Source organism: Centroberyx gerrardi, chromosome 21, assembly GCF_048128805.1.
Source record: "Centroberyx gerrardi isolate f3 chromosome 21, fCenGer3.hap1.cur.20231027, whole genome shotgun sequence".
NCBI classification, from domain to species: domain Eukaryota; kingdom Metazoa; phylum Chordata; class Actinopteri; order Beryciformes; family Berycidae; genus Centroberyx; species Centroberyx gerrardi.
In genome coordinates this window covers 9,950,375-9,976,476 of record NC_136017.1, presented here as the reverse complement: position 1 = coordinate 9,976,476, position 26,102 = coordinate 9,950,375, and the positions used below count along the sequence as shown (strand labels likewise).

The 26,102-nt window shown below is 43.8% G+C and overlaps 1 protein-coding gene across 1 annotated transcript in view; it reads right to left on the bottom strand.

Moving 5' to 3' along the window:
• dock9b (dedicator of cytokinesis 9b) overlaps nt 1-19,987 on the bottom strand; it is a 50,415-nt gene extending 30,428 nt beyond the window's left edge. The window contains exons 1-9 of the mRNA XM_078290986.1: nt 19,823-19,987; nt 11,129-11,245; nt 6,223-6,312; nt 4,645-4,727; nt 2,890-2,959; nt 1,901-1,996; nt 1,330-1,464; nt 716-890; nt 242-297 (exon numbers count right to left, since the gene is read on the bottom strand). Of these exons, the coding sequence (XP_078147112.1) occupies nt 242-297; nt 716-890; nt 1,330-1,464; nt 1,901-1,996; nt 2,890-2,959; nt 4,645-4,727; nt 6,223-6,312; nt 11,129-11,245; nt 19,823-19,987 (987 nt within the window). The remainder of the gene's footprint in view (nt 1-241; nt 298-715; nt 891-1,329; nt 1,465-1,900; nt 1,997-2,889; nt 2,960-4,644; nt 4,728-6,222; nt 6,313-11,128; nt 11,246-19,822) is intronic.
• Nucleotides 19,988-26,102: the final 6,115 nt, after the last annotated feature.

Below are 26,102 nucleotides of genomic sequence, written 5' to 3'. Positions count from 1 at the left end.
CTAAACTATGGACCTGGCTAACATCAAATACAGCTGTTTGCTTTAGCTATACAGCTCAAAACAAAGCTCCACTTACAGGTCAGACTGCTTTCTAGTAAATTTATGTGGCGCCGCAGACGTCCAGATCCCCTCTATGTGGATTTGGGGATCCTCGAAAGCTAAGCCATATGGTGTAAGTATTCGCTGTCATGTGGTCAAACATTGGTGGCATGAATGGGTTTAGCATGTTACAACAGGGTACCTGAAAACTGTCTTGGAAACTTCCAGAGGAAAGGTCTGTTTTTCCAAGCTCGTCATCTGTTGGAGAGATCGACATGAGGTCTGTTAGCTAATGTAATTATATAGAACATAAAGGTGTGCTGGTCTCTTGGCAACACATTGCCCTCTCTATGAGGAGGCATGGAGAAATATTAAAAAAAAACCACTACCAATAATTTGTTTTTTCATGCGTGAGAGGTTCTCATGGAAACATCCTAGAGATGAATTATTCCAAGGGAAAGAGGTGAAACAAAAAACCGGCAGGTGGTCTAAAACAAAGAAGAAAACAAGACATGGAGACAAACAGATGCAGACAAACACATGAAAACAAATGCAGAGATAACAGACAGAAACAGGCAGAAATAATTGAGCTGGTAAGACACACACACAAACAAAAAATGAAAAACCTATAAGTAGGCAGTTACGCTAAAAAACATACAAGTGAACACAAACACACCGTCGTGCAGGTCTCCGTTCCTCTTCTCCTGCATGGCCTGCTCAAAGCTGCTGTGGAGAATCTTGTTGAGGGTGCCGATCCACTCGTCCATCTCTGCTTCGCTGTCCGCAGCCAGCAGGTACGTGCTCTTATCCTGCATCTTCAGCTCAAAGGCAAACCGACGCACTTTACTGTTCTGAAAGACCACAAATACCCACAGCTATTTGACACAGTCCACATTGGTACTTTTTAAATTCACATTTCAGTACCTTTCATTTCCTCTTCAGTACTTTTTCAATTTAAGTTCTATTTAACTTCAGCCACTAAGGTCACATAACTAGGCTGTCAATTCATTAAATTGGGACAAAGCTCTTTTATTGTGAGCTGAAAAATGAATGCTTCGAGATTTAGTTCCTCCTCCTCCTTATCTGGAGAGGACAAAAGTTTCACCTTGGCCTTAGAGGTCTGCGAAAATTCATTCTTTGCTTTATCATTCCAGCTCCTGAGCTACCGTTAAAGGCCCATTCATACTTTATTGAGTTCACACTTTATTGAGTGCACACACTTTCATTTTTAAAATTAAACTCCTGTGCCATGTTTGAAGGCCCCAAGTCTGTAATATCCTCGTGTTTTACCTGAACGACCCCCATGCAGGAGTCAAGGAAGATGGTTCCTTTGGGTTCCTTGGAGGTCTTCTCGTCTTTGTAGAAGTTGAGGTTGTAGGATCCATCTCCCAGCTGAGCCAGATGGAAGTACCTCCTCTTGAAGGACTGGGGGATGAAAATAGAGAATGTAAACAGTCCAAATGGCCTCTTGCTCTAAAAATACCATGAGGTGGAAATGGGGCATGGGAAACCTCAAGAGGAAAATGTACTTCAAGCTATGGGTTACTGTAGGAAAAAGTCTAATTGCATTTCCATATGTGTAGAAAGAGACTGACATATGTTGTAGTAAATCCCCACTGTATTGAAAGGAGCTTACTCTAGCTTCACCCCTAAACAACACAATGAACTGAACCACATAGGATCCACACTGGGTGAGAATGGGCTGCTTACATATCAAAGTCAATATCAGCAGTGTGAAATGGCTGCACAGTCAGCACTAACAATATTAATAGGGATTGTGAAAGACATTTAGTGGTCGAGTCAGGGAGGGCAGCAAGGAGACACATTTTATCACAAGTGAACATTTTACTCCGTTACCCACCCGCATAGTAACGCTGATCGCACTGTTCATGTTGCCTTTGTACAGCCAGCCGTGTTTAGACACCCCTCCCTTCTGAGAGCCCAGGGAGGCTGTGTCCTGTGGGTGGAGGTAAATACAGATTAGTATACACACACACACACACATATATACACACACACACACAGACAAGCATCCACCCAAGAATAGGCAAATGCACAAACGTGATGCATGCATGTACATTTCTACATACACGGCACACACACGTATACACACACACACACACACACACACACACACACACTGCTGACATGTTCATACATAACTTCTCCAACTCTTCCATCATTTGACCAAACACACACACACACACACACACTTTGATTGTTGCTGTTTGAGCTTAGAAATGTGCTGACTGCCCTCAAGGCCACTGGCAGGAGCGGTAACGCATTGACTGTCTGTTCAGTATTGAGAACGCAACTATTAAGATCAACACTGCACTTCTCTAATCTCCGGGGATTTCAGCCATGACGGTCTGTCCATTAAAGGTCACTGCCCTTTAGTTCAATCAATGGCTGCAGGAAGGTAATTATTGGGAAGGGATGTGCCCTTACAACGCCTCAAATGTCATGAAGAAGATGTTAGATATTCTGGGAAACAGCGTGGGTCTACAACACTTACACCTACAAAGAAAACAGTGAAACGTTGGCTTGGAAAAGAAGTGTGAAATGCAAGGTAGAAATGCTATCTTGGGAAATAAATTAAAAAATACAGTCTTGGTGCTGTAGAACATCCCCTCATAAGCGAGTTTCTGTTTGAACTGGGTTTACCGAAGCCTAGAAAAAGGTTGAACTCGTTAGCCCCACAGAGTCATTATTTATTAAAAGTCTTCAGGGGGTTTGCCAGGAAGGCAGCGCTGTTCCTCGCACAAGCGGAACTGAATCATGATGAGCGTCTGCTGGACAAACAGGGTTTCCTGAAGGAAGAGGAGAGCATTCTGGGATTTGTTTACTAACCTCATCTTTTTCCACGTCTTCGTCCACCTCAAACAGGTGAGCTGCCAGCTTCTCAGGCCTTGACACCTTACTGAAAGAAAAAAGATTAGATATAAATTAGACCTGGCTCACTTGGTAGCCTGCTATTTATATACTTTTAGGTTGTTTTTTTCACAGCTCATGGATTCTGGGAGAATTAAAACCTTGTTAAAAATGGAAAATGTAGAATGGTCTGACTCCTTTACTTGTGTCACTTCATACATTCCTTATTCTTTATTTGGATACCCATTAACTGGCACTCGATTTGTTTTATGGTGCCTGAATTGTTGAAATCTGAATTTATTATGTCCTCTATACCCCATTCAACTATTCACAATGTACCTTCTGCATTATATAATCAGTGTTACATTTCAGAATACAACAAAGTCTCCATTGGCTGTGGTTTCTTTTCTCAAGGCCACTGCAGATTCCCTCTAGCTATACTAGTCAGGATGCAGCTCAAGTACTGCAGCTGCGTCTCTGCGTCTCTGCAACTCAAACCCCAGATGAACAGTTTGCCCTTCGACCTTCACAAGACCCGACTTGCTCAGGGGAACTACTAGCATAAACAAAGTCAAGGCCAAGGCCGAGGCCAAGGGTTGTCTAGCTTTCATGCTACAATGTTCGAAACATGACATGTAACATCTGTAAAGCACATTCCTGTCCTTAAGGAAAGTCGCTCAAACTAAGGACACCGTGGACATGCTGCAACGTGGGATTTCCCCTCTGTTGTAATGATATCAATCAGCGATGGTCCCAGAATAGTTTGATTATCCTTGGTAGAAAAACACAGGAAGCCCTCTATTGTTATTGTGCAACAGCTTGGACCCTCCGAGACACGGATTTCCTTACTTCTAGGGATCTGGGTAAAACATTCACTGGACAGTAAACAAAGGGCAGTGTCACTGAACATGATGAGATTTACAATATGGCTCAAAGGGCTTTTGCAGCACAGTGTAACATGCAATGGCCAAAGCAGACACAACATACCTTACAACTAGTTGGACAGCATAAGCAGTTATGGATGGATTTTTAGGATAATATCCAAGCATTCTCAATCCAGGTGTCTCAGACTGAATATCTAGAGTAGGCTATACACACTGCTCTTGCAATTTAACACCATAAGTTAATTTTTTACATGTATTAATCTAACTGTTCAATTTCTAAATGATTTTGTATTGCAAGAGCAGTGTGCAGACATTTCTTTCGCCTGTTTTCTTGGATTTTTGAACGCAAAATAAGTTGAGACTAAGAAATTAAATATTCAGAAGAAGCCAATTGTAGATGTCACACTTGTGCTGCACATTTGCTGCTCTTCCCTTATGAAAACCTATTTGAATTTGGGTTTTTTTCTTCTTCAACAGACGATAAAAGGAATACTCTTTCCACTTATTTCATTTGAGAGACTTGACTTTTGTGTTTGAATATACCAATTCAGTTCTACCGTATATATTTGAAAAAGAATAGGTGGCTGTGACCTTGGCGGCATGAATGCAGCTTAGATAGAGTACAGATGCATGATGGGAGATTTCCACTATGGCTGGCACTGTACTGCGTCTTATTAAGCTGCTGCTGAGAATAGGGGGAAGGTAAAAGTGGATTTTTTTGCTGAGACCACAGTCTGATGGACCTGTCAGTAGAACTGTCTGCACCTCGCCACACCTGTTACAGCTGAAACACACACACACACACACACACACACATGGACTCCCAGTGGGCTGCACAACAGGCACTCACTTTGGGAGCTGGCGGAAGTCTCCAGAATATTCTTCATACTTGTAATTAACCACATGCCAGTCTGACTTGTAGGTTTTGATGCACTGCAGACAGAGAAAGAGAAAAGGGGGTGAGAAGTCATTTCAGCAAGAACAAATTAACAGATGTACTCACAAATACGGCCCAGACACAGAGGGGCTCAGGTTTGTTATGTTACTACCTTAGAAAAATAAAGGCACATTTGAATTCCATCCCAAGAAAAATTATTATGTATTTTTAAAGTAGGAATGAAATTGCATGGACCTTGTTGCCTTCAAGGCAGACCAGTTGAGGGAGTTTTAGCAGATGCTAATACAGTAAGACCGCTAAATTGCATTACATCCAACTGAATTAGCAAGATAAACATTCAGCGCGCTGTAAGTCGGTCTCTGGAGCAGTGCTGTATCCCTGTCTGAATAATCTTTAAACATAAAGTACTACTGTCCATGTCTAGTTTACATTTCCCCGAATCATTCTGCAATTCCTGCCATATGTAATTAGATTTTACTTGTTTTTTGTCATTTTTGAAATACAAGCTTTACGTGTGTCAAACCTAACTTGCTGTCCCGGTTAACAAAGATGCCACAAACAAGAAGACATGGATGTGACAGTGAAGTTTGTAATGTTTTTGAGAGATTCTTTCCTGGTGGAGACTTCCATTTCTCCCTGTGGGTGTCAGCTGATTGACAGTAAGCAGAGCACAATGTACTGATATGAAAACACTCAACTCAACACAGTGAAATAATGATAAAATAGAAACTGACAAAACCAAATTAAAACTTGTTTTTCTGGAGGAAACCTTCCTTCCATGCTTATTGTTGTGATCAGGATGCTACAATTATGTGCGTGCCAATTCTGCAAATTCACAAAATACACATGTTTAGGGTAAGGGTCAGTAAAAAAAATGGAAAAATAAATTCTGAGAAAGAGCTTCCCATCTGTGTAAGGGACTACAGCTGCTCCAGATGTAGTTATGATGTAATTCCTGGCTGCAGCCATGGGGGACTATCCTCTAACAGACCAATCAGACCACACCCAGCCAGACCCCAACGCACAGCTCCTCCGAAATAACATGATGTGACCCCAGTATGAACCGTGGACCCCATCTGTGGCCTATCCACTGTACTGGGTGGAAAAACTGGGTGGGGGGGGCCAAAGACAAAAGGGAATTCATTTAAAGGGCAACAACATGATTTTTCATCCGCACAGCATTGGTTTTCCTTTGTATTGTCTCAAAATCTAGTCCATGACGCGAGTGGTCAAACAAAAGCTTCCTCTGAAATCGAATCAAATCTGAATGAATCCCTGGCTGGACTCTTGGCTGGACTTATGAACTCCAGCCTCTGATGGGTCTTCAGGGTGTTAAGAGCCGGTTGCATTATCTGGACAGAAGCGAAACACCTGTGTTTGGGTGAAAGGAGAGAAAAACGTGGCTTTGCACCAAACAAAAGGATAAAGCGGGGCTCGGGTCAAGGCGGAGAGGTTGAGACTTTGGCCGAGACGGAAGGCCGAGGAGCAGGCGAAGCCGGCTTACGGCCCCAGGTATTGTGTTAGTTTTACCTCTTGGACAAACAGAGAGTGAGCCTCCTTCTCGGCATTCTCTGGCACGGTGGAGAAGAGAGTCCTGCCCAGGCGCCTCAGGGTGGAGATCTGAGGAGAGAGAGAGAGAGAGACGGAAAGCAGGCATGAAAAACAGACTGATTTAAGAGCTTGGCACGACAGATTGAACCTGCTCATGTTTTTAAACAACAGGGTGAATTCACATATTTAGCGCTGTACCTTTGCTGGTTTTACTGCTCCTCATAATTATGCAATACTTTATTGATCGCCGAAAGCAATTCTCTTTTCACTTCCCCCCCTCATAGGGAGGTCAGAGGTCAAGGTGCTGGTAGGGATTCAGTGTATTGCTCAAGGACACTTCAGCAGGGTGGCGGCTTGCCAAATCAGAGGGCCTGAACACCAGTCCTCCTAGTGAGTCTTCCCACTCACTATGCCACCCTGCTACTCCGTTCATGAATTCATGGATAGTCAGACCATATCACATTCAGTTCTGACTGTAACACATGTGAAAATCTACTGTAATAGGTGGAAATGAATGGAAATGAGTTCTTTTGAGTTATTCAGAGAAAAAAACAATCCAGAGTGTTTCTGAGAAACGTCTACAATTAGTCCAGCCTTATTCCAGTCCTCATTCTGCCCCAGTGGGAGACGGTTATACAGGCAGACATGGAGGGGCTTTACTCTGCAGCCTTATTAGATGGATACAGGCGGACAGATCCACAATGAGAGGAGGAGACTGAGAATCCATATTCGAGCCTCGGGGCGTCAGGACTGCTGGGCTGGCAAGTCTTCCATGCCGGTGGAGGCTCCAGTGGTCATTGCTCCCAGTTAGTGTTCTGGTTTTCCACTCAACCCACAAAGATGAGGAGGGAAGATAGGCACAATGACCTAGTCTTGTCATAAATCTCCTATTCTTATGCTGGGAAGCGCATACAGTTTTTGTGCCACTGCCCTCATTCGTCCAGTTCACTCTTGCAATAGCTATGGAAGAAGTTAAGTAGTAACCTAAATTGAGCTCAGTATAATCTATAGTTCAATATATTCTGGCCTGTATAATCTGTATGCAGGCCAAAAAGCTCTGATATGTTCTATAATTCAGCAGCATCATTGATATGTTAGAACATTCACAGTGAGGGAAATACAGGAGATAATGAGGAAAACATTGGACTTTTGGATCTATAGTTCAATCGTTTGGCTACAAAACACTTGGATTATGCTTCATGAGCTGTTTGGAGAAATCTAATGGACATTTTATGCTTTTTTGGCGCTGTAAAAAGATGGCCCCATTAACTTCAATAGTGTGGGAGAAGACTGAGATGGAAATACAGGGGCTAACTCGCTGTGTGGTTTTGTTGGTCCAACAGACTTCAATGGAGCTTAGACTGACATGGAGCGGAGTAGATAATGACTGAATTTTCATTTTAGGGTGAACGGCCAGCAGGAAGAGAATCAGCATACCACATAATAGATACTTCTATCTAACTAAGGTCAACTTGAGCTGTAACCCCTATTTCCTAGTCTGCATTTCTGCCGATTCACTCCACCTATTCACACGCAGCCTGTCAATTTGACCAGTCACTCACGGAAGACCTTGACCAAAGCGCACCGCTGTCAATCAACCGCAAGCAAGACCTGCTGGCTGCCAATTAACGGCATTCCTTTCCCAGTCATTAAACCGGAGCTTTGATGACTTCCACTGGGGCCAGAGGAGCATGCTCCCACAGGCAGAGCCGCTGCGGGGCAGATAGGGTGATGCCAGGCGTTAAATTCCCCCTCATGGAGAAGCCTGGGCACAGCGGGCAGGGAGAGGAGGAGAGAGCTGTGAGCCACTCCAGTCTTCTGATATGCTCTTTGCACCTTGAAGAGTTCAGGGGCTGTAGAGTGAGTGTGCACGGAAGTATGGATGAATCTTCATTTTGGGGTGAACGGGCAACAGGTAGAGAATCAGCATACTGCATAATAGATATCTGTCTGGCTCTCTGTTGAGCCAGACAGAAGGAAAGAGGATTCTGGTCAAGTAGAAGAAGAAGGGTAATTTCATTCTTACCTGATTACCATCCACTGCTATGAACTAAGATTTCATACTTGTTGTCTGTCCAAGGAACTTTCTGATACTTCCTTGTGTCTCAGTGAATGTGCATGTATGAAAAGCTAATCTATAACTCAACACTCTACCTCCTTCCAAACTGAGGCCCAGCTCTCTCCCACATACTCATTTAGTGTGTGTGTGTGTGTGTGTGTGTGTGTGTGTGTGTGTGTGTGTATGTGTGTGTGTGTGTGTGTGTGCACATGCGCACACTGAGCGCAGACCCTTGTGTCTGGCTGGCTCCCTCCCTCCTCTCTGAGCCCAGTGATGTAAAACACATGGCAGGTTAGACAGATGGACAGACTGGATCTGACCCGACACACACACACACACACACAGAGGACAGGGGAGTTACTTATGGCCTTGTAATGAGAACCACTAATCATCTACTGATTGTGAAATAAAGTCGGGAAGCGGGCTGTACGTTGTAGATTTCCCACCACATACTCTATTGTTGCCCTGAACTTCAATTCACTGCTACAGTATGATCTATTCTATTCTATTCTATTCTATTCTATACCCTTATATATCATCAAAATTTTCCCATGGCATGCTCTTTTTGTTCCCTTAACATGACTATTACAGTACCGTCTATTCTATTCTATTCTATTCTATTCTGTTTTTGTTCCCTTAACATGACTATTACAGTACCGTCTATTCTATTCTATTCTATTCTATTCTATTCTATTCTATGTAAGGCATCAGGATGATAAAGATAGTGTAAGGCAAGTTCACAGTAAATTGACAAATACTTTCCTTTGATTGTGAACTTTCTGGCACTCACTGTATCACACCATCCCATATCAGAATAGTACAATAACATAGCATAGTAAACCATGACGTGGTTGTCAAGTGAAAACCTTGTGACTCCACCACCTCCACCTTTTCATGTTTTAACTCCAACTAAAGGATTACATGCTCCTCTATGGGTTGAGAAAATTCTACAACCCTCAGGCTGATGAAACCCTTTCAAATCCATTGGATAAACCCTAAAATGCATGGCTGTCAAGCTGAAACCAAGGCTGATTTTCTTAGTTCAGGAGAAGTTGACATTTTGGAGCTACGAGGTTTTCACCTGACAGCGGCGATATGCTCTACCACCCGCCGTCACACCATACTGACAGCACGTGACACTCATGGCATCCCTCAGTGTGACAAAGGGGAAGGCTCCCATTCATCTAGGACATGAAGAGACCTGCATTGCCGCACCTCTCAGGTGAGTTTCAGACGGCCAAGCTTCAGATTCTGCACTGGATCCATTTTTTCTCAACACATACTTCCAAACATATTCTCATTTCTGTCTGCCTGATTTCATTTCCTCAAGACATGCTTCGAAAAGGAGTCCTGTCTTCGGAATTTGTTCAGAGCTCATGATTTTTTACTTCAAAAAGATATATGAATTGAGGCATGGCAAACAGTGATGACTATGACTCTGAGTCTCTCCCTCTCTCTCTGTTTCTCTAGAAAACGGGGAGCGGACGCCACTGAGATCCCTCTCAGCACTGGAGTGAGCTGTGGTGATGTAATGTTGACACAGTCTTTGAGCTCCTTTGAACACAAACAGCAGATCTACGGAGCGTGTAAATGTTTGAGAGAGCGCGAGCCAACGGTTACATGGACTCAAAATTCAAATTTATGACCGATTTCACATATGGGTTCACAGAGCGATATCGCAATTTGCCAAGTTGCTTATGATCAGCGACGCTAAGCTCTTGCAGGTGTCGATTTCCTCAGAAGATGCAAGTCAAGTGCAGTGAAGAGGAAATTTAAGGCAAAATTGACATTGTACGTAAGCTTTGTGGTGTGGACTTTTTAAACACTCCATTCGAGAAAATATGAGACCGTTTGTCAAGAGCACTGGACCATATAATTGGTTAAGAGGATATAGGTTAGGTAACTTTTATTTATCCAAGGAAGGTTGACTGCGCAGGCTTCCTCTTTCTCAGCAACGCTCCGCTTCACACAACAACAACACTCAGTTACTCATGTTGATGCCACGGTCTTCCACTCTTGGCCACTGAGCAGCTTCCATGGGAGCGGTTGGGGGTGAAGTGCCTTGCTCAAGTGGCCGTGGATGGCAGTAATTACATGAGAGGAAAGCAATTCTTATTGACTTCCCAAGCACAGATTTTCCCACCTGGGATTCAAACTTGCAATTTATTATAAGCCCACTTGTCTAACCTTTAAAGGAAAATTCCAATTCCTCAGATACTCATACACTTATATAGTTATAGTTATATATCATCAATCTGTTATGTTCAATGCATAGTTGCAGATGCAGAGTTATTTTGTGATGAAGTGTTGTAATTTTGCTTTTTGGTGTACACATTTTCCCCTCAACCTGCCTCATCTATTTCTACTTCAGTTAGTGATTTCCTACATTTCCCAGAATGACTTTCAACAACCTCCAGAGAACGTGTAAGAACTTGTTGCATTCAGCTGTGGGTTATACATGTAGGAGAGAGCAATATCAATACTGGCTGCCTTGCATTCTGGTCTATTGAGGCTACTGTCGGTGGGGAAATTGGTATCTCTGCCTCTTCTAAGAAGGATTTCTCCCAGTATGATCCCTGAATGAAAACAGTGAGTCTGGAAAGAAGGTGTTACTCTTTGATTCTGAGGGACTGACACCAAAACCTGACGTTTGCTGATGATGTTTTAGCTGCAAGTATCCCGCCTGCTGAAGTGTCCTTGAGCAAAACACTGAACCCCTACCAGCTCCACCTCTGACCTCTGACCTCCCAACAAGGGGGGTAAAGCTCAAAGACAATTCACCTACAGGGCTCAATAAAGTATCACTTTATTATCATCACTGCTTACCTGGAAGTCATCAGGGGGGAACTGCAGCATGTCCCGCAGAACATCACTGATGATCTGGGTCTTCCTCTGCAGCAGCACATTCTCATAGTCCAGAGGCTCTATGATCTTGGGCTTTACCTGAGGAGCAGATGACAACAGCAGGTCAACAAGTGTCGACATATGGCGAGACGACATGAAGGATGACGCCATACTGATAGCAGCAGGAGTCTGTTTTTGTGCTGTCCAGCTACCTTTGTTTCTTTTTAAATGCAGTTTGTTTTCATTTATTGAATTTTCCTGCAGGATAACTAGACTAACTATCTACCTATCCATCTATCTATCTAACAAACATACAGTACTTCCTATGCATTTATTGGATTGGAATGCCACAGAAACAATAAAAATACACAGGGTATGTACGTCAACTTTACAATGAGATTTAACCACAGCTTTTTCAATTTTTGATCCACAATTGGACAGCTAGTGAGGGTATCATCATATGGGGTTGTGGGATGAGTTACAGAGGGAAATCTTGGGGTATTCAGGCTGAAAACAAACTGTCATTGTCCTCTCAGAGGCTTGCTGGTTGACAGCTACAGCTATCGGTTTACTGGCAGAGAGCGAGAGAGAGCTGAATGTGGGTTAAGAGAGGAGGATATGCTAGAAAGGGATGAGAGAGAGAAGGGAGGGATGGATGGAGCGAGACGCTCTGTGTGCCATTGTACCAGTCACTGTGCCATGAGCTCACACGCAAAGCCTAAGCTAGATTAGCTATTACTGGTCCTCTCAGCTCTTGGAATCTCCGGCGAGAAGACTCACATTTCCGAGAATTTCCAGGAACATACACCATCTCCTCATACCAATGCCCACTGCAGGAAGATTTACAGTCTAAATACGATTCTTAGTATCATCATAAATCCTTGTGCTGTATTATAACACAGTGGCCTTTCTGAGCATCCACTCTTTGTAGCGATTCACAGGGTAAGCCTAGTTCATGGTCCAGCAGAGCCGAACCTCCCCCAGCGTTGCAGACATCGGCTCCGGCATTCCAAGGAAACGACCCAGGAGGTTCCTGTGGCATGTCCTCCCTCAACAACCCTTACTGTGGTCAAAAAATATGAATCTCCAGATATCAATATCTGCCCACACATGTGGCTGTGTCTCCATGTTCAGATCCAAAGATGTAGGAAGCATGCAAAGCTTTGATCTATTTAAAGCTGCACTAGGTATGATTTTTATGTAAAACTACACATCTTATCAGCCTAAATCACAAAGTGGGGGTCCATCCTCCTTAGTTGAGACCCCTGTAGATTCCCCTTATTTGTGCAAATGAAATTCTGGTGTCGGGTATGGTCACTTCTCCACCCACAGGATGTAACGAACAGTGTTAACGCGTTACAAAGTAATGCTAGTAACAGTATCCTTTGGTATAAAGCGATCATAGACCGGACAGACAGTTACCTCTCATGTGCAAAGTTGCCTAGTGCAGCTTGAAAACAACAGGGGGAAAAAATGCAGACAACAGACAAAAAAAAATCAGCCACTAGACAAAACATCAGCACTGCCAATCATTCCATCACTCAATACATTTCCACAGTTGATAGTCGGTCCGACTGTGTCTGCTAAGCATGACTGTGATCCAGATTATTTGGATTAGCCTCTTGGCCCGTCTCCAAAGAATACACAGCAAAACAAGGCCAATAAAACAGACGTCTGACTGCAGATTTACATTATAATTTGTCCAATCCTCCTGATGATGCAATGAAAATATCCCTTAGTATCTCTCAGCCCTTTGGATGTAAAGATCATCTGATAAGCAGAAAATCGACGGTCTGATTTCCAACTGGATATTAGCCATTGAGGCGAAAGATAACAGTAACCAGCTGTGAACTGTGAGCTGCCAGTAATTATCCCACATGAAGACAAGACAGAGCCAATTATGTGGTGGTGAAGTCCAGTTTAACTTCCATTAGCTAAACACAAAAGCTCTGTGGATAAAGATATAGTGGTTAGTAAGCTGTTTGAATCAAATTCTCTTTGCTAACAATAAAATAGGTGAGATTAGTGCTCAATCAATAATTGGCAGCGTAACTCCAGTTTACTAGATGTGTTAACTAAAAATAGGGAAGATTTGAAAAGATGGATACCCACTGAACAAAATTACTGTTGACGTGAAAGTAAAACTAATTTTGGAAAAATAACTGTTATTAACTATTTTAAGTCCTCCCAAATACATTACATGAGATGGAATCAAGTTTTTTTCTAAAAATGCTAAAAATAGAAATATGGTGTTTTGAAATGACACCCTTACTGTCTTTCTGATTTGGCCAGTGAACATCTTAAACATATCTACTGCTAGTCTCCCTGCAAACATATCATCACACCTTTGAAATCCACCCAATTTGTCAAACTCGCTGACTCTAGCACAGGAACGGTTAACGACCAAAAGGAGCCACAAGTGCTCCATTTCCTAAAAAAAGATCAACATCCAACCCCCCTGGAGAGGTGGACCCTGAAGCTGCTATTTTCCCATTTCCGTCCAACCCCTTTTTGAAAGACGGCATGCATCTTCAAAGCTCTTCATGAAAGGGAATCTAAGCGATAATACAGCATTTAAATGATTGAATCACATCAGTAATAAGCGAGCAACTCCCTTGACCAGGGGGCTCAGGACTGGATTTAGAATAATCAAGCACTGATTGCTCCAACACAACCTAGGCCAAGCACTGTAAAAGGACCCATTCTTTACAATGCAGTTACATGCAGCACAGCAAGAGATGGCACAGTACAGTCACAGGATTAGTCGGCCCAGACTTACCGCTGCCACCTGTGACCCAGCCTCCACCTCCGCCTCAATCTCAGCCAGGCTCTTGTACTGCTGTGGAGACTCTATTACCATCTCCCTTTTGGGGGCTTTGCCTGCCCGGCCCTGCATGGTCACTACCCGATCCAGCAGTCCTGTGTGCAGCAGTCCAAGCAATGCTGTATAGCGTATAATCAGGTGTGAGACTCACTGCAGAGCGATTGCCATGGTAGAAAGTTTGCCTGCGGTCTGTGAAAGTTGTGAGAGCTTTGCCGACGTCCAGTGAGATTCCCCCTGCACTCAATCACAATGGCCCAGCCTCTCTCTCTCTCTCTCCCTCTCTCTCTCACACTCGCATCAGAAGGGTAGGGCCCCTCCCACACTCACAGCTGTGCAGCTGTTGTAGTGTGCATGGATGTGTGTGTGTGTGTATTTGTGTGTGTGTGAGAGAGGAGGAGGAAGGGGTACAATGTTGGACGATACATGCGATCGACCACTCCAAGTTAGTGGAGGCCCAGCAATCATGCCGTCATCTGCCTGCTCCACCTGCCTGTGTGTGTGTGTGTGTGTGTGTGTGTGTGTGTGCGCTCACTGTTCAAAAATGATAGAAAAGGTAGAAGAAAAAAGGTAAGAAGGTAGAAGAAGACAGAAGAGAAGAGAAGGGAAGAGAAGAGAAGAGAAGAGAAGGGAAGAGAAGAGAAGAGAAGAGAAGAGAAGAGAAGAGAAGAAAAGAGAAGAGAAAGAGTAAAAATAACTTAACAGTGAAACTCTCATATCTCAGCTCCAGAGAGAGCGGCCTTTAGACAGACTCTATCTGTGTGGATGTTGGTGTGTTGATAAAGTTCTGCTCCCCATTGATATTTTGGTCTGCTTTGAACTGTTCCTGCGCCGTATCCGCTGCAGCAGGCACCCACAGCAGGGTCTGTTAACACACATTTCCCCTTATCCGGCTCTCTCACACACACACACACACACACACACACACAGAAACACACACTCGCACACACCGTCGCTCTCCTGCTGCTTCAGGAACGGTTTGAGTTGCCCCTTGTCTCTCCATCCCGCCAGCGTTCTCTCTAAGGAGAATCTCTCGCCTTTAATCTCAGCGACGGAGGCGCCTCGGCTCAGCTGTTTTCCATCGGAGCGTGTGTTTCAGAATGATGACATTTAAAGAGTTATCAATGAGGAGTTACTATCAAAAATTATACTAATCCTCTGTGATTTAGTCTCTTTTTCTCTTTCATGCCGTTTCACATACAACTCCCAAACCACACCGATGCCTACAAGCCACCCATTAATGATCACCGACTCATACCGATTCATTAATCAACAGCCATGACTAATACTGATGATAAATAACCCATTCGATGATCTGTATGGGTAGAGAGATTTGGCCTCAAATCTCTCTCATGCATGCAGAGAATAAGAGGTGGGAGGGACGGGGGATGCCAGAAAGCGTAGATGACATGCCATGGGTCAGGACGACTTCAAAGGCCGTTGTCTCTGCATTGCGGTTTCAGCGCCATCGTGCCTAACAAAAATGCAACACAGTGGAGGGCGCGCGCGTGTGTGTGTGTGCACCCGTGTGTGTTTGAGTTTCAGTTTTTGTGTTTCAGGGTTCTCTGATGTGCTCGGAGTGTGAGGAATTCTGCATAATTTGCATCGCTTGTATAAACTGTACCCGCTTCAAAGGGACTCTGAAATGAAATGTACCATTCAGAGAAATAAATTCTGTGTGTTTCAAAAATGCAGGGAAAACGTACAGAGGCTGTGCAATAGGATTGTTCCATTTAGCCGACAGAACAAACTGCGAGGTGACACTGAGCTGGAAAAAGTGCCGATAATAATAATAGTACCAGTGGTTGTAGTGGTAGTGTCGTAGTAGTATTTGCAGGAGCAGTAAAAGCAGTAGTAGCTTAAATAAAAACTAAACTAACCCTAATGTTCTCTTGTACATTCTGAATTAAAGGAATAATTCACCCCAAAATGAAAAGTCATTATCTACTACTGTCTCTACTGTCACTGAGGAACATGTAGGAAATAATGAGGTAAATGTTGGACGTTTGGACCCACAGTGAAATCGTTTGGCTACAAAACACTTGAGTTTGGAGAAATTTGATGGACTTTATGGATTTTATGCTTTTTTTGAAGCTGTAAAAGAAGGCCACATTACCTTAAGTTAGGCTGAGAGGAGTTACAGGAGTTAGCTTGTGTGTTTGGTGGTGCTACGAACTTCAATGGAGTTTCAACTGACATGCGGAGTAGTAGATAGCTGACTTTTCACTTTGGGGTGAGCTATTCCTTTTAGGCAAAGCTATAGAGGTATCTGACTTTGCTTTCGTCTGGCCAAGATACAGTGTGTCTGTCGGCTGTGTGACTGCCTGCCTCAGCGACAGCGTCACCAGCACAGCGTGATAATCAGCCTCTTGTCAAAGCCTTCGCCTGCACTGAGGTCATCCTGCTTCATTCACCCACATCTCTGGAGCGCTCTCACACCATCACGCTTCCTGGAGCCACCGCTGGGACCGTGCCAGCAATACCATGTGTTTGTGTGTGTGTGTGTGTGTATGTGTGTACGGTGGGGTGGGTGGGATTGCAAATGAGTTTACACAGCCATCTGCGTAAGAGCTTGACGCAAAAAAAAGTTGTCAAGAATGAAGGGAGGAGGGAGAGAGAGAAAAAGAGTGAGGGAGGAGGAGGAGGAGGGTGTCCATTTGTTTTTACACAGCTTGAACCCATTAGGCCATGTGAGCCTTCCACACCCTTCCCCAGAGGTCTGTGCACATACACACACACACACACGCATGCGCACACACACACACACATGCACACACAGCGTCATCATACAAGTCTGTGGAGAATTGCATAAGGGCAGACTGATGTAATGTTTGGGAGCAAACCATCACTACAGACGCCCTGGAGAGAGAGTGTGAGGGTGTTGCCTGAAACACAGAGAAACATCCCATCCGCCTGATCCCCCTCCACACACACACACACACACACACACACACACACACACAGATACACAGACATAATCACATGCAAGCAAGCACACTGGCCCGCAACTCACCTCTGTAGCTGTGGTACGCGGCTTGAATGATAAGCCGAGCCGACAATCAAAAGCCATTATCAGTCACACAAACTAAAAACGCAGACTGTCCTTTTAATCTCAAAGAAGAGATCAGCAGCTCCACATGCTCCACATCATATAACCGCAGCTCCAGGTAGTACAGGAAAAAACATGTGGGACAAGTTAAATGTGATATGCGAGAGGGGAGTTCCCTAAGCGCCGATGATGTCAGAGCTCCCAGAGGTGCTGAGAGTTGTGCTCAGGACAGAACGCCAGCTAAAGCACAGAACGTCCCAGCATGGGATTAGTCCATAGGAAGAATCACGATACACATACACAGGGTACAACTGAGTTTCATTCACTCTTTCGCCTGTTTCCTACAAAGGTATCATCCATAGTCTGCATTGGACCAGACTGATCAGGATAGACACATGGCAGGACATCACATAGACATATACTGTACATATAGCTCACATGAAGATGTCCATATGCAACAAAATCAGTCGGTAAATAAGTAAAATCCTTTAAAAGAAAATAAAAATAAGGTGCAAGTACTAGTGGCTAGTGACTACTTCTCTCACTTTCTCACTTTCTCTCACTCTACATGACAACTGGTGAAGTGTTAATACTCTAAATACTAATATACTAATAATAATGATTACAGCATTTGCAAAGGGGGGTTTAAGCCCCTACTAGCAGAACGTTTAGGTTATTTGAATGACTTTAAATATTGATTCCCTTGCATAGGATTTCAGACTGTTTTCTAATAGCCTTCCAATTTCTCCTAAAGGTTGTTTTGCAACCTCAACCTCCCTGCTATTGAGTCTTCAATCCCCTGCCAAAAACCCACCCCACCCACTGGCATGCTAGTACCTGAGCCAGGGTTAGACTGACATATCGCTTTGCCAATATATTGGGCCGATGTTGGCCTGCCAGTAAAAATCAGATATCAGCCAGTCAATGTTACCCACTGCTGATATGATGGAGGGGGGTATACGATTTTACTCAACCAGTTTCAGGCTGTCAGTCTGTAAAACCTGGAATGAAACCTGCCACTTCTGATGTTAAGGAGCTGCTACCCAGCCTAGGAATTTCATTAGCATCGGTTTTGTTCAGAGACATTTCTGCCCTACAAAGAATAAAATCCTGGGGATCTTTGGACATTTTTGGCATAAAAATGGTCAAATTTAAATATAGGCTACAGAATATTGGCACAAAATATCAACAATCGACAGCTTCAGTTCAAAAATATCGGTATCGGTCTTCAAAAACCCATATCAGTCAAACCCTAGCCTCTCTAAACACTAGGATAAAGTCCCTGGGATACCTAAGGCTCAAAGTACAGATAAGTCAGAAGAGGTTCTAGGAAAGGAAATACTGAAATGATCAAGCTAGCCCATCTAGAGTATTTCTAGCACATCAGGTGTTGGTGGAAGTTCCAGTGTGTTCTGCAGTTTAATAATGGCTCTTACTTACTTTAGATATTATATCATGGGCAGTAGTGCTGTGACTGTAAATGTAATTGTTATTTTATGGGAGGAGGCTGTGGCGACCGCAGCTCAATGGATGTAAAGGAAGCATTGCATCTGGAAGTGAGACTGGGAATGTCCTTGAGTCAACCTGCACTAGCACTCCTACTTAACCCCCTCGCTATTGATTGGCCATTAAATCTCTTTGACTTAACACAGGGCATGGCTGCTGGCTAATGGAGCTAACTTGGGGGAAGTAGCTTAATGTAGCACTGCATAAATTCAACCGGCGGGCAGACAACGCGGCTACAGACCAAGGAAAAACTGTGACAATCCTTTTTTCCGTGCATTTTCGTGGAAAGAGATCCAAAACCCTTCAGAGCCATGATTTGTATGCACTCAGAGAGAGAGTGAGGAAGAGAAAAGACAGATAGATGGATAAGAGAGAGAGAGAGAGAGACTCATTAGTTTGATTTCACTTTACTTTCTTATTGCAAGCAAACTTAGGCGTTATCTCAGTTTTCCTCGGAGCCAAATTTTAAAGCGTTTGATGTGCTGCACCAGTAATTGTGGGGACACTGGAAGATACACTCCACTTCCAAATCTAGTTCCTCGGGGGAGATTATTAGGGGGATTATTAGCCAAAATCCTGCTGATCTGCGCAGTAACTTGTGTTTAATCTGACAGGGCTCCGCTCTATCTGTAAATTATTCATTTTTTACCCATTTTTCATTCTCAAAGAGGAGTTGATAGGTTGGGTGATAACAACCTAATTATAGCCACTGGAGAGATTGATCAAATACAGAAAGGCAAAGCAGAAGAGAAGCCAGTTTAGAACAGAATTCAGCCACATGAATAACTCAACCAAGGAACAGTTACTACTGCTAATTGCTCATATTCTGCTCTCTTCTGTTCAGAAACACCAGCACAGGACGGTGTTTGGGACGCTGTAGATAAACCCTCCTCCGCTTTTGTTGTGCTTGTCACATAGTCTCCCAAAATCGACTCACTCATACATTCTGCTCACACAAGCCAGGTTCCAACACTGCTGGAAATAATTTTGTTTTTTAAATTTTCTGTGGTGAATAGAAATAGAGAAGCGCGCCAAGAAAAGCTTAGGAGAGGTGCTGGTTAACAATAGCACATAATTAAACTGAAAACTGAACTGAAAGCTGTCATGTTAATTTAAATTTTCTTTTGATAAACACAACTGATCACAGAACAGTGCCGCTCTCCTTTTTCCAAGTAATTTGAAGTCTCATTTTATACTATTTCTTTTTCCCCAGAATAGCCACAAAAGTAGGAAATGAGACACATAAACAGCAACAAGAAATTTCACTGAAATTAATTAAATTTCCAAGTTGCGAGTTTACCAGAGCGGTGGTGGGCATCCAGAGCTGAGATCCCCTCAGACTCAGCGTTTCCTCTTCCTCCTCCAGAGCGCCCAGCTGAACCGCCCCTTTATAAACGTAGCCGCAGTTCCTCTCGAGGATGGAGCGAAGCCCCTCCAACAGAACCACGCTGGTGGTGCATCCCATGGCGGCGCCGCACGCACACCGCCACCATGCAGGAAGAACGGCGACCTTAGTTCTAACCTTTTGACCCCCAAGTTCAGCTCAGGTTAAGTGCAGCTGCTGTGCAACAACAGCCGACCCACTTGACCCGGAGAGTCAATACGATCGATCTTGTGAACTCTCAACCTTGACCTCTTCGCTTTGATTTTGAGTCTTCAGCACAGTTGATTCCCACTGTGAAAAACGTCCCTCCAAAGCTCCACTGCTTCTTAAAGACCTCTCACACGGTATAAAATCTGTTTTATCTCCTGTAGCTGAGGAGAGCTCCTATAAAATCATTCCGCTTGAAACACAACCACTATCTTCCGAAGGCGAATCTCAGTCCAAGTGTGAAAGCTGCTGGGCCGCTGGGTCGTATCCCCCTGTGTTTGGCTCAGCGGGGATGGAGGGATGAAGGATGAGTGTGCGGAAGGGAGGAGAGGAGCCGAGCTGCTCATTCAGTCGGAGCAGGGCGTCGACTCTGCCGACTCGCTCTCTCCTCTTCCTTTCTCCTTCTACTGGGGGATGAGGATGCTCAAACACTCTCTCTCTCTCCCTCTCTCTCTCCCTCACTGACTCTCTTTCTCTCATTCACTCTCTCCTTTGCTGCTTTGCACTCTCTCTCTCTCTCTTTCTCAACGTTGCTCTTCCTCCACATCTCTCTCATTCACATGTCACTCTCACTTATTCCTCCTCTCTCAACCTTGCTCTCCTTCCTCTTCTCTCTCTTTCACTCTCTCTCTCTCTCATTCACTTTCTCCTTCACTGTCTCTCTCTCTTCTCTGCCTTGCTCCCTCTTTCCATCTCTCTCCATCACTCATGGCTGTCACTTTCACTTCTTCTCTCTCTCTCTCTCTCCCTCTCTCTCTCTCTCTCTCTCTCTCCCATCTCCTCCACTCCCTCACTTTCTCCTTCACTCTCCCAGCTGGCTCTCTCCCTCCCTCGCTCTCACAGCTTAGTCATTTCTCTGACTCTGCATGCTTTGTCAACAGTAAAAAGCATACTGTTACCAACAAAGATACGCACAGAGACGCACCCACACACATACACTGCCTGTCGCAAACAATGTTTTGCTCTCTCTCTCTCTTTCTCTCTGTCTCTCTCTCTCCCCCTCTGTCTCTCTCTTTTTCTCTCCCTCTCTCCTCTTTCTCCCACTGGCAATGAAATTACAAGGGATGCAGTCATCTTTCTGATGTCATTTGCATGCCCTCTAAGGCATAAAAAGAGATGATTTAACTTCTCTCAGCAAGGCCCGCGGCCATTAACACCTTATCAAGCCTGATGCGTCATAGGACAACCAGGACAAACCTGGAGACATGCTGCAAATCATCATCCAATTAAAGTCAGAAAGCATGCGAGCTCTCTCAGGAAGCATTATGTTAGCTCAAGGATACAGGCGTATTCATATTAGGCTAATTCAAACGCAGATGCAAACAATTCTCTGGATTTTCTCCCCTTCTCTCCAGTGGCTGATGTAAATATTTCATCAGCGGTTGACACACTCACCTACTTTTAAGTGGATGATGCAGCAAAATGGATAACATGGTAGAATCGCATGAAAGGAGGGGAAAAGCGAGAGAAAGCACAGAGTGGATTCAGTGGTTGGCACAAAAAAAAGTCATGGGAAAGGCTTTAGGACTGGATGAAGAAAGTAAGAGGCAGAATGACAATATTGGCATTAAGGCTGAGATTAAAACAAAGGAAAATGTCAGGGGAAAACAGATATTTCATTGATACAGACAAAATCTGCCATGAACAAAATCCCCCTGAAAGACAGACAATAAACTGTTTTTCATATTAAAAATCCTAAACTAAAAAACAACCACACATTCAAAAAGAGAAATAATAGTAGAAATATGATCTTGGGAGCAGCTGTTATTCCACAATTTTGAACACAAAGATTTTCTCTTTTGGGAGAAGCTACCCAGCCACAGAAAACGCCTTGTTCAGAGTTTCAGAATACCGCTCTGTTTGATGGTCTCATAGCTCTAAACTGGTTTCTCTCATTCCAGTGTTTTCAGGCCCATTCACAAGCCCTCAGCAGCATTCTCCTAACAGTGTCATTACATTAGGGCTATTCCTCAGAGGACGCATTAATCCAATGAAGGACCAGGCAAAGCCAAACTGCACCCCGCAATGCACCCGATAACCTTTTCACAAACATCTCTCCAGACCAGGAAGACTTTGCACCAGACCGCAAAGTTATTTTATCAGAATAAATGTCCACAGAAGACATTTATCAGCTGTTTCTGTGTGCTGTTTATGACAACAGGGTACAGAATGCACTGGAAAAACAAACTGAAAAACGATGTGCTGTGGAACAAAATCCCCCTAACTCAGCAGAACAGAATAATGCTCTTTTCAGATGCTCATCTTAGATTCCACAAAATGGTACATTCTTCCTCACTCATAAACTTTTAATTATAAATTTGCTCCCTAAAATCATGTTTTATGGTTTTTGATTTTTCCGTTGGGAGAGGCTGGAGCTGTACTGGTCGGTTTGGACTAAAATGCGGATTTCATCGGCTGATGTATTAAAGCCTTGACATCACTCTGTCTTTTCTTCTGAGGAACCAGAACAACAATAACATATCAGAGATTAACGTTGGTCTCCTGGCAACAAGAAACTGTCATTTTAGAGAAAGTAAAGAAATGAGTGGGGTATAAGTCTGCTGGACAGCAATCACTCATACCAATACACCTTAATCTGTTCCTCAAGCAGCATAAATAAAGTAAACCAGACCTGTAGAAAGATCTGCTGGGTTAAACAACTAAAATAAACTCTTAACTAAATCCTCTTAATCTATAAAACACATCGCTCCTTCTTGACATGAATTCATCAACAGCCAAGATTCTTGTTTCCTGATCTGTGAAAGCACTAGTCCTTGTCTTTACATGTCTAGATGTTGACAGCATGATCAGTTCTCCAGTAATCAGGATAGACTGCTGGGATGGAGGATACGCATCACTGCCGCCCCCTACAGGTTTATCCTGGCACTGCAACAACAATGAAGCTGGATGACTCACTGGAAAAATGGCCAGACTGTGCTCTCTTACCTCATCTTTTCTAATAGATTTTAAGAATCCCCCCCCCCCACACACACACACACACACACTCATCCACATGAATCACAACAACCAAAAATGTTGCCAGGCAAACTGCAAGCCTGAACAAAAGCCTAAGGACACGTAATTGACGTAAGCTTTGCCCAAAACGTAATGTGACCCAGAGAGCACGCACAGCAAAAGCAATCATTCAGATTAGAAGACGGCACGGCGGCCACGTTTCATCGCAGTGGTACAGTGTACGGGGCATGGAAAAGCTATCTAGGGTCTGCCTCAAAAAACTAGGCCTCACTTACATTGTGGGGTTTAATCTATCCTATTGCTGCACAGCACTTGAATTTTATGATTACCTGTAATTTGAATGCACACAGTGGCAGTTGGTGTCCAGTCCACAAACTTCAAACAACATGGCATAAACACACATGGCGAGCGACAGATTAAAAAAAAAAGACACGTGTGCTAATCAGAACAAAATTAGTTCTCAGTTTCATAGAATTTGGTTACGATCAGAGCAATCGAGGTTAGCTGATTGTTTTACTCTTTAGCAGGTCAGTGAATACCGTAGGGCAAAACTTAATATAACTTTGATGTTTCTATTCTTCGCAGGCAAAATGTGTCAATATGTTCATCAGAGACCTACATTTAGGCTAACAATAATGAATGTCACTGTAGAATCTAGGTTACTGAGTGTGTGTGACTGAGTGTGTGTGTGATATATTGGGTTTCTCACGAATGCCCTGTAGGTAATCTGGCAGACTAGGTTGGGATCCTTTTGCACGGCTTGATTAAAAAGCAATTAAAAACTCTGGCCAGGCACAAGGTTTTGGCTATGTTCAATAGCCACTCTCTTCATGGTTAACCAATAATGAGAAAAACTAGCACACTGCTACCATTGTTTATATTCTGAACTAGGCCATGGAGTGTTGTGGCTAATGCTACCTATCTCAGCCTAACTTGTGGATGGAAAGATTCTCAGTCTGCTGTAAAGTAGTTGGGCCAAAAGAACATTTTCCACCCTTAAAGCTGAAATGCGATGGCTATTTTTGCACATGCAACAGGGAACTGGATGTGCAATTAGGTCAAAGGAAATGTTTAGGGTCAATTCTCAATTTTTCCTGATTGAGATAACATGTGCATGATCATATTTAACACATTTACCCCTTGCTGTTAAGTAACTGAAACAGGGTAAAAGGATGGCTCTCCTGGTGCCAAACTCATATAGCTCATGCAACACTAAAAGACTTACGCAATCATATCTAAACATTTAGCTTTGAGAGGCTTTGAGGGACTAACACCCTATTCCATATATAGTACATAATAAACATTTCTACTGATGCAAGCCTATGTAATTGCACACACATGCAAACATGTAAACATGCACATGCACACACACACTGATTGCACGCCCCTAAATCGACTTGATTATTTATATACCCTTCTTCCTCGCCCCCTAAGAGGAATTTCCCCTGAACCTTGGTTATATCTTATTGTTGTTGCTGTGTGTATGTGTGTGTGTGTTATGTGCTTGTTTTCATTACAAATGTATAAAACAACTTCCACAATCTGCTGAACTTGAAACGCAATGCTGTTGTCTTCTAAACCCAAGGCAGATTCCTACAACAGAAGAACAAAGGAAAACCGCAAAACGCTGAGGATGTTGCAAGAATCTGAAATCTCTCTTCCACGCGGACTTAAATCAACCCTGGAGGCCATATAGCAGGAGCAAAAAGAAAATGCAGTAATTCTCCAATAAAAACGATGTGGCATTCAAACTGCAAAAACATGTTTTCATTTGCGAGCCCGCGGGCTCCACAGAATGATGACAGCCCCATTCGCTAAAGCTGGTGGTAACTGGCAACTTGTCAAAATGTTGTCATTTGGTAGGAATCTAATTCTTATAGCGATCCTCAACTTGCTGCTGGATCTCACTGTATTCTATCATATAGGGGAAAGTAAGTGTGTGTGTGTGTATGCGTGGGTGTGTGTGTGTGTGTGCGTGTCTGGAGGGGTATAGCGCTGAGATGGGGTTGGGACACACAGGGTACACACACACACACACCCAGCATGCATCTGTGAGACCCAGGATGATCAAGAGAGAGAGAGAGCAAGAAGAGAGAGGGTGTTTATGCGAGGGTAAGGGTGGCAACGGCACAGAGAGAATGAGGTAGCCTAAATAAAGAAAACACGGAAACCACATGGCCAGCAAAGTCCTAGCCTCAGCTATCAGCAGCAGCGGCTCGGGAAACGACCACGAAACCCAGTCGGCGACCAAGCGCCCTGCTTCATCAGAGCTTCTGCCCACTGTATCATGACACAGATATAGGTCAGCAATGCTGGAGCATCTGCAAATCTGCAGATAATCTCCACCAGGTTTTTTTAATGCTATAATCAGAGCAAATCCTCTAGAGCGGAGTTCAGTCTTAAGTGGAGTTCCACAGTTTGAACTGCGGGTCATCACCGACTATAAATGGGAGGTGGCATCAAGGTATCAGGACCCACGTTACTGGGTTACAGCCTCTCTCCCGCTCAAAGGTTTGGGTGTATATTTTAGGGGAAATGATGTGAAGGGAGAATGTAGTAACAGAGCTGACAGTGTGATGGGTATTAGAAAGATAGACCGTGAGAGAGACTGAGAAAGACAGAAAGAGAGAGGCAGACAGATACAGACGGAGAGAAACAACCAGAGAGATAGACAGAAAGAGACAGAGACAGAATGTGAGTATGCACGCACACGTTTCCATGGTATGTATGTGTGTGTGTGTGTGTGTGTGTGTGTGTGTGTGTGTATGCAACACGCCCTGACTGAGAAAATAAACTCAGTCAGCAAGGCGAGGAGAGGGCAGAATGAGGTATAAAAACCTCTAAGCAAGCATTTCCTTCAGTTGGAAGTGATTATTAAAACTGCAGGGGCTGTCTTTACTGCTCTACTGCTTGGCCGCCACTTTGTTTACTAAGGTATAGCTGAACGCCCGCCACGCCTGCAATAACTATAGAGTGTGTGTGTGTGTGTGCGTCCGACTTGCTCTCTTAGTTC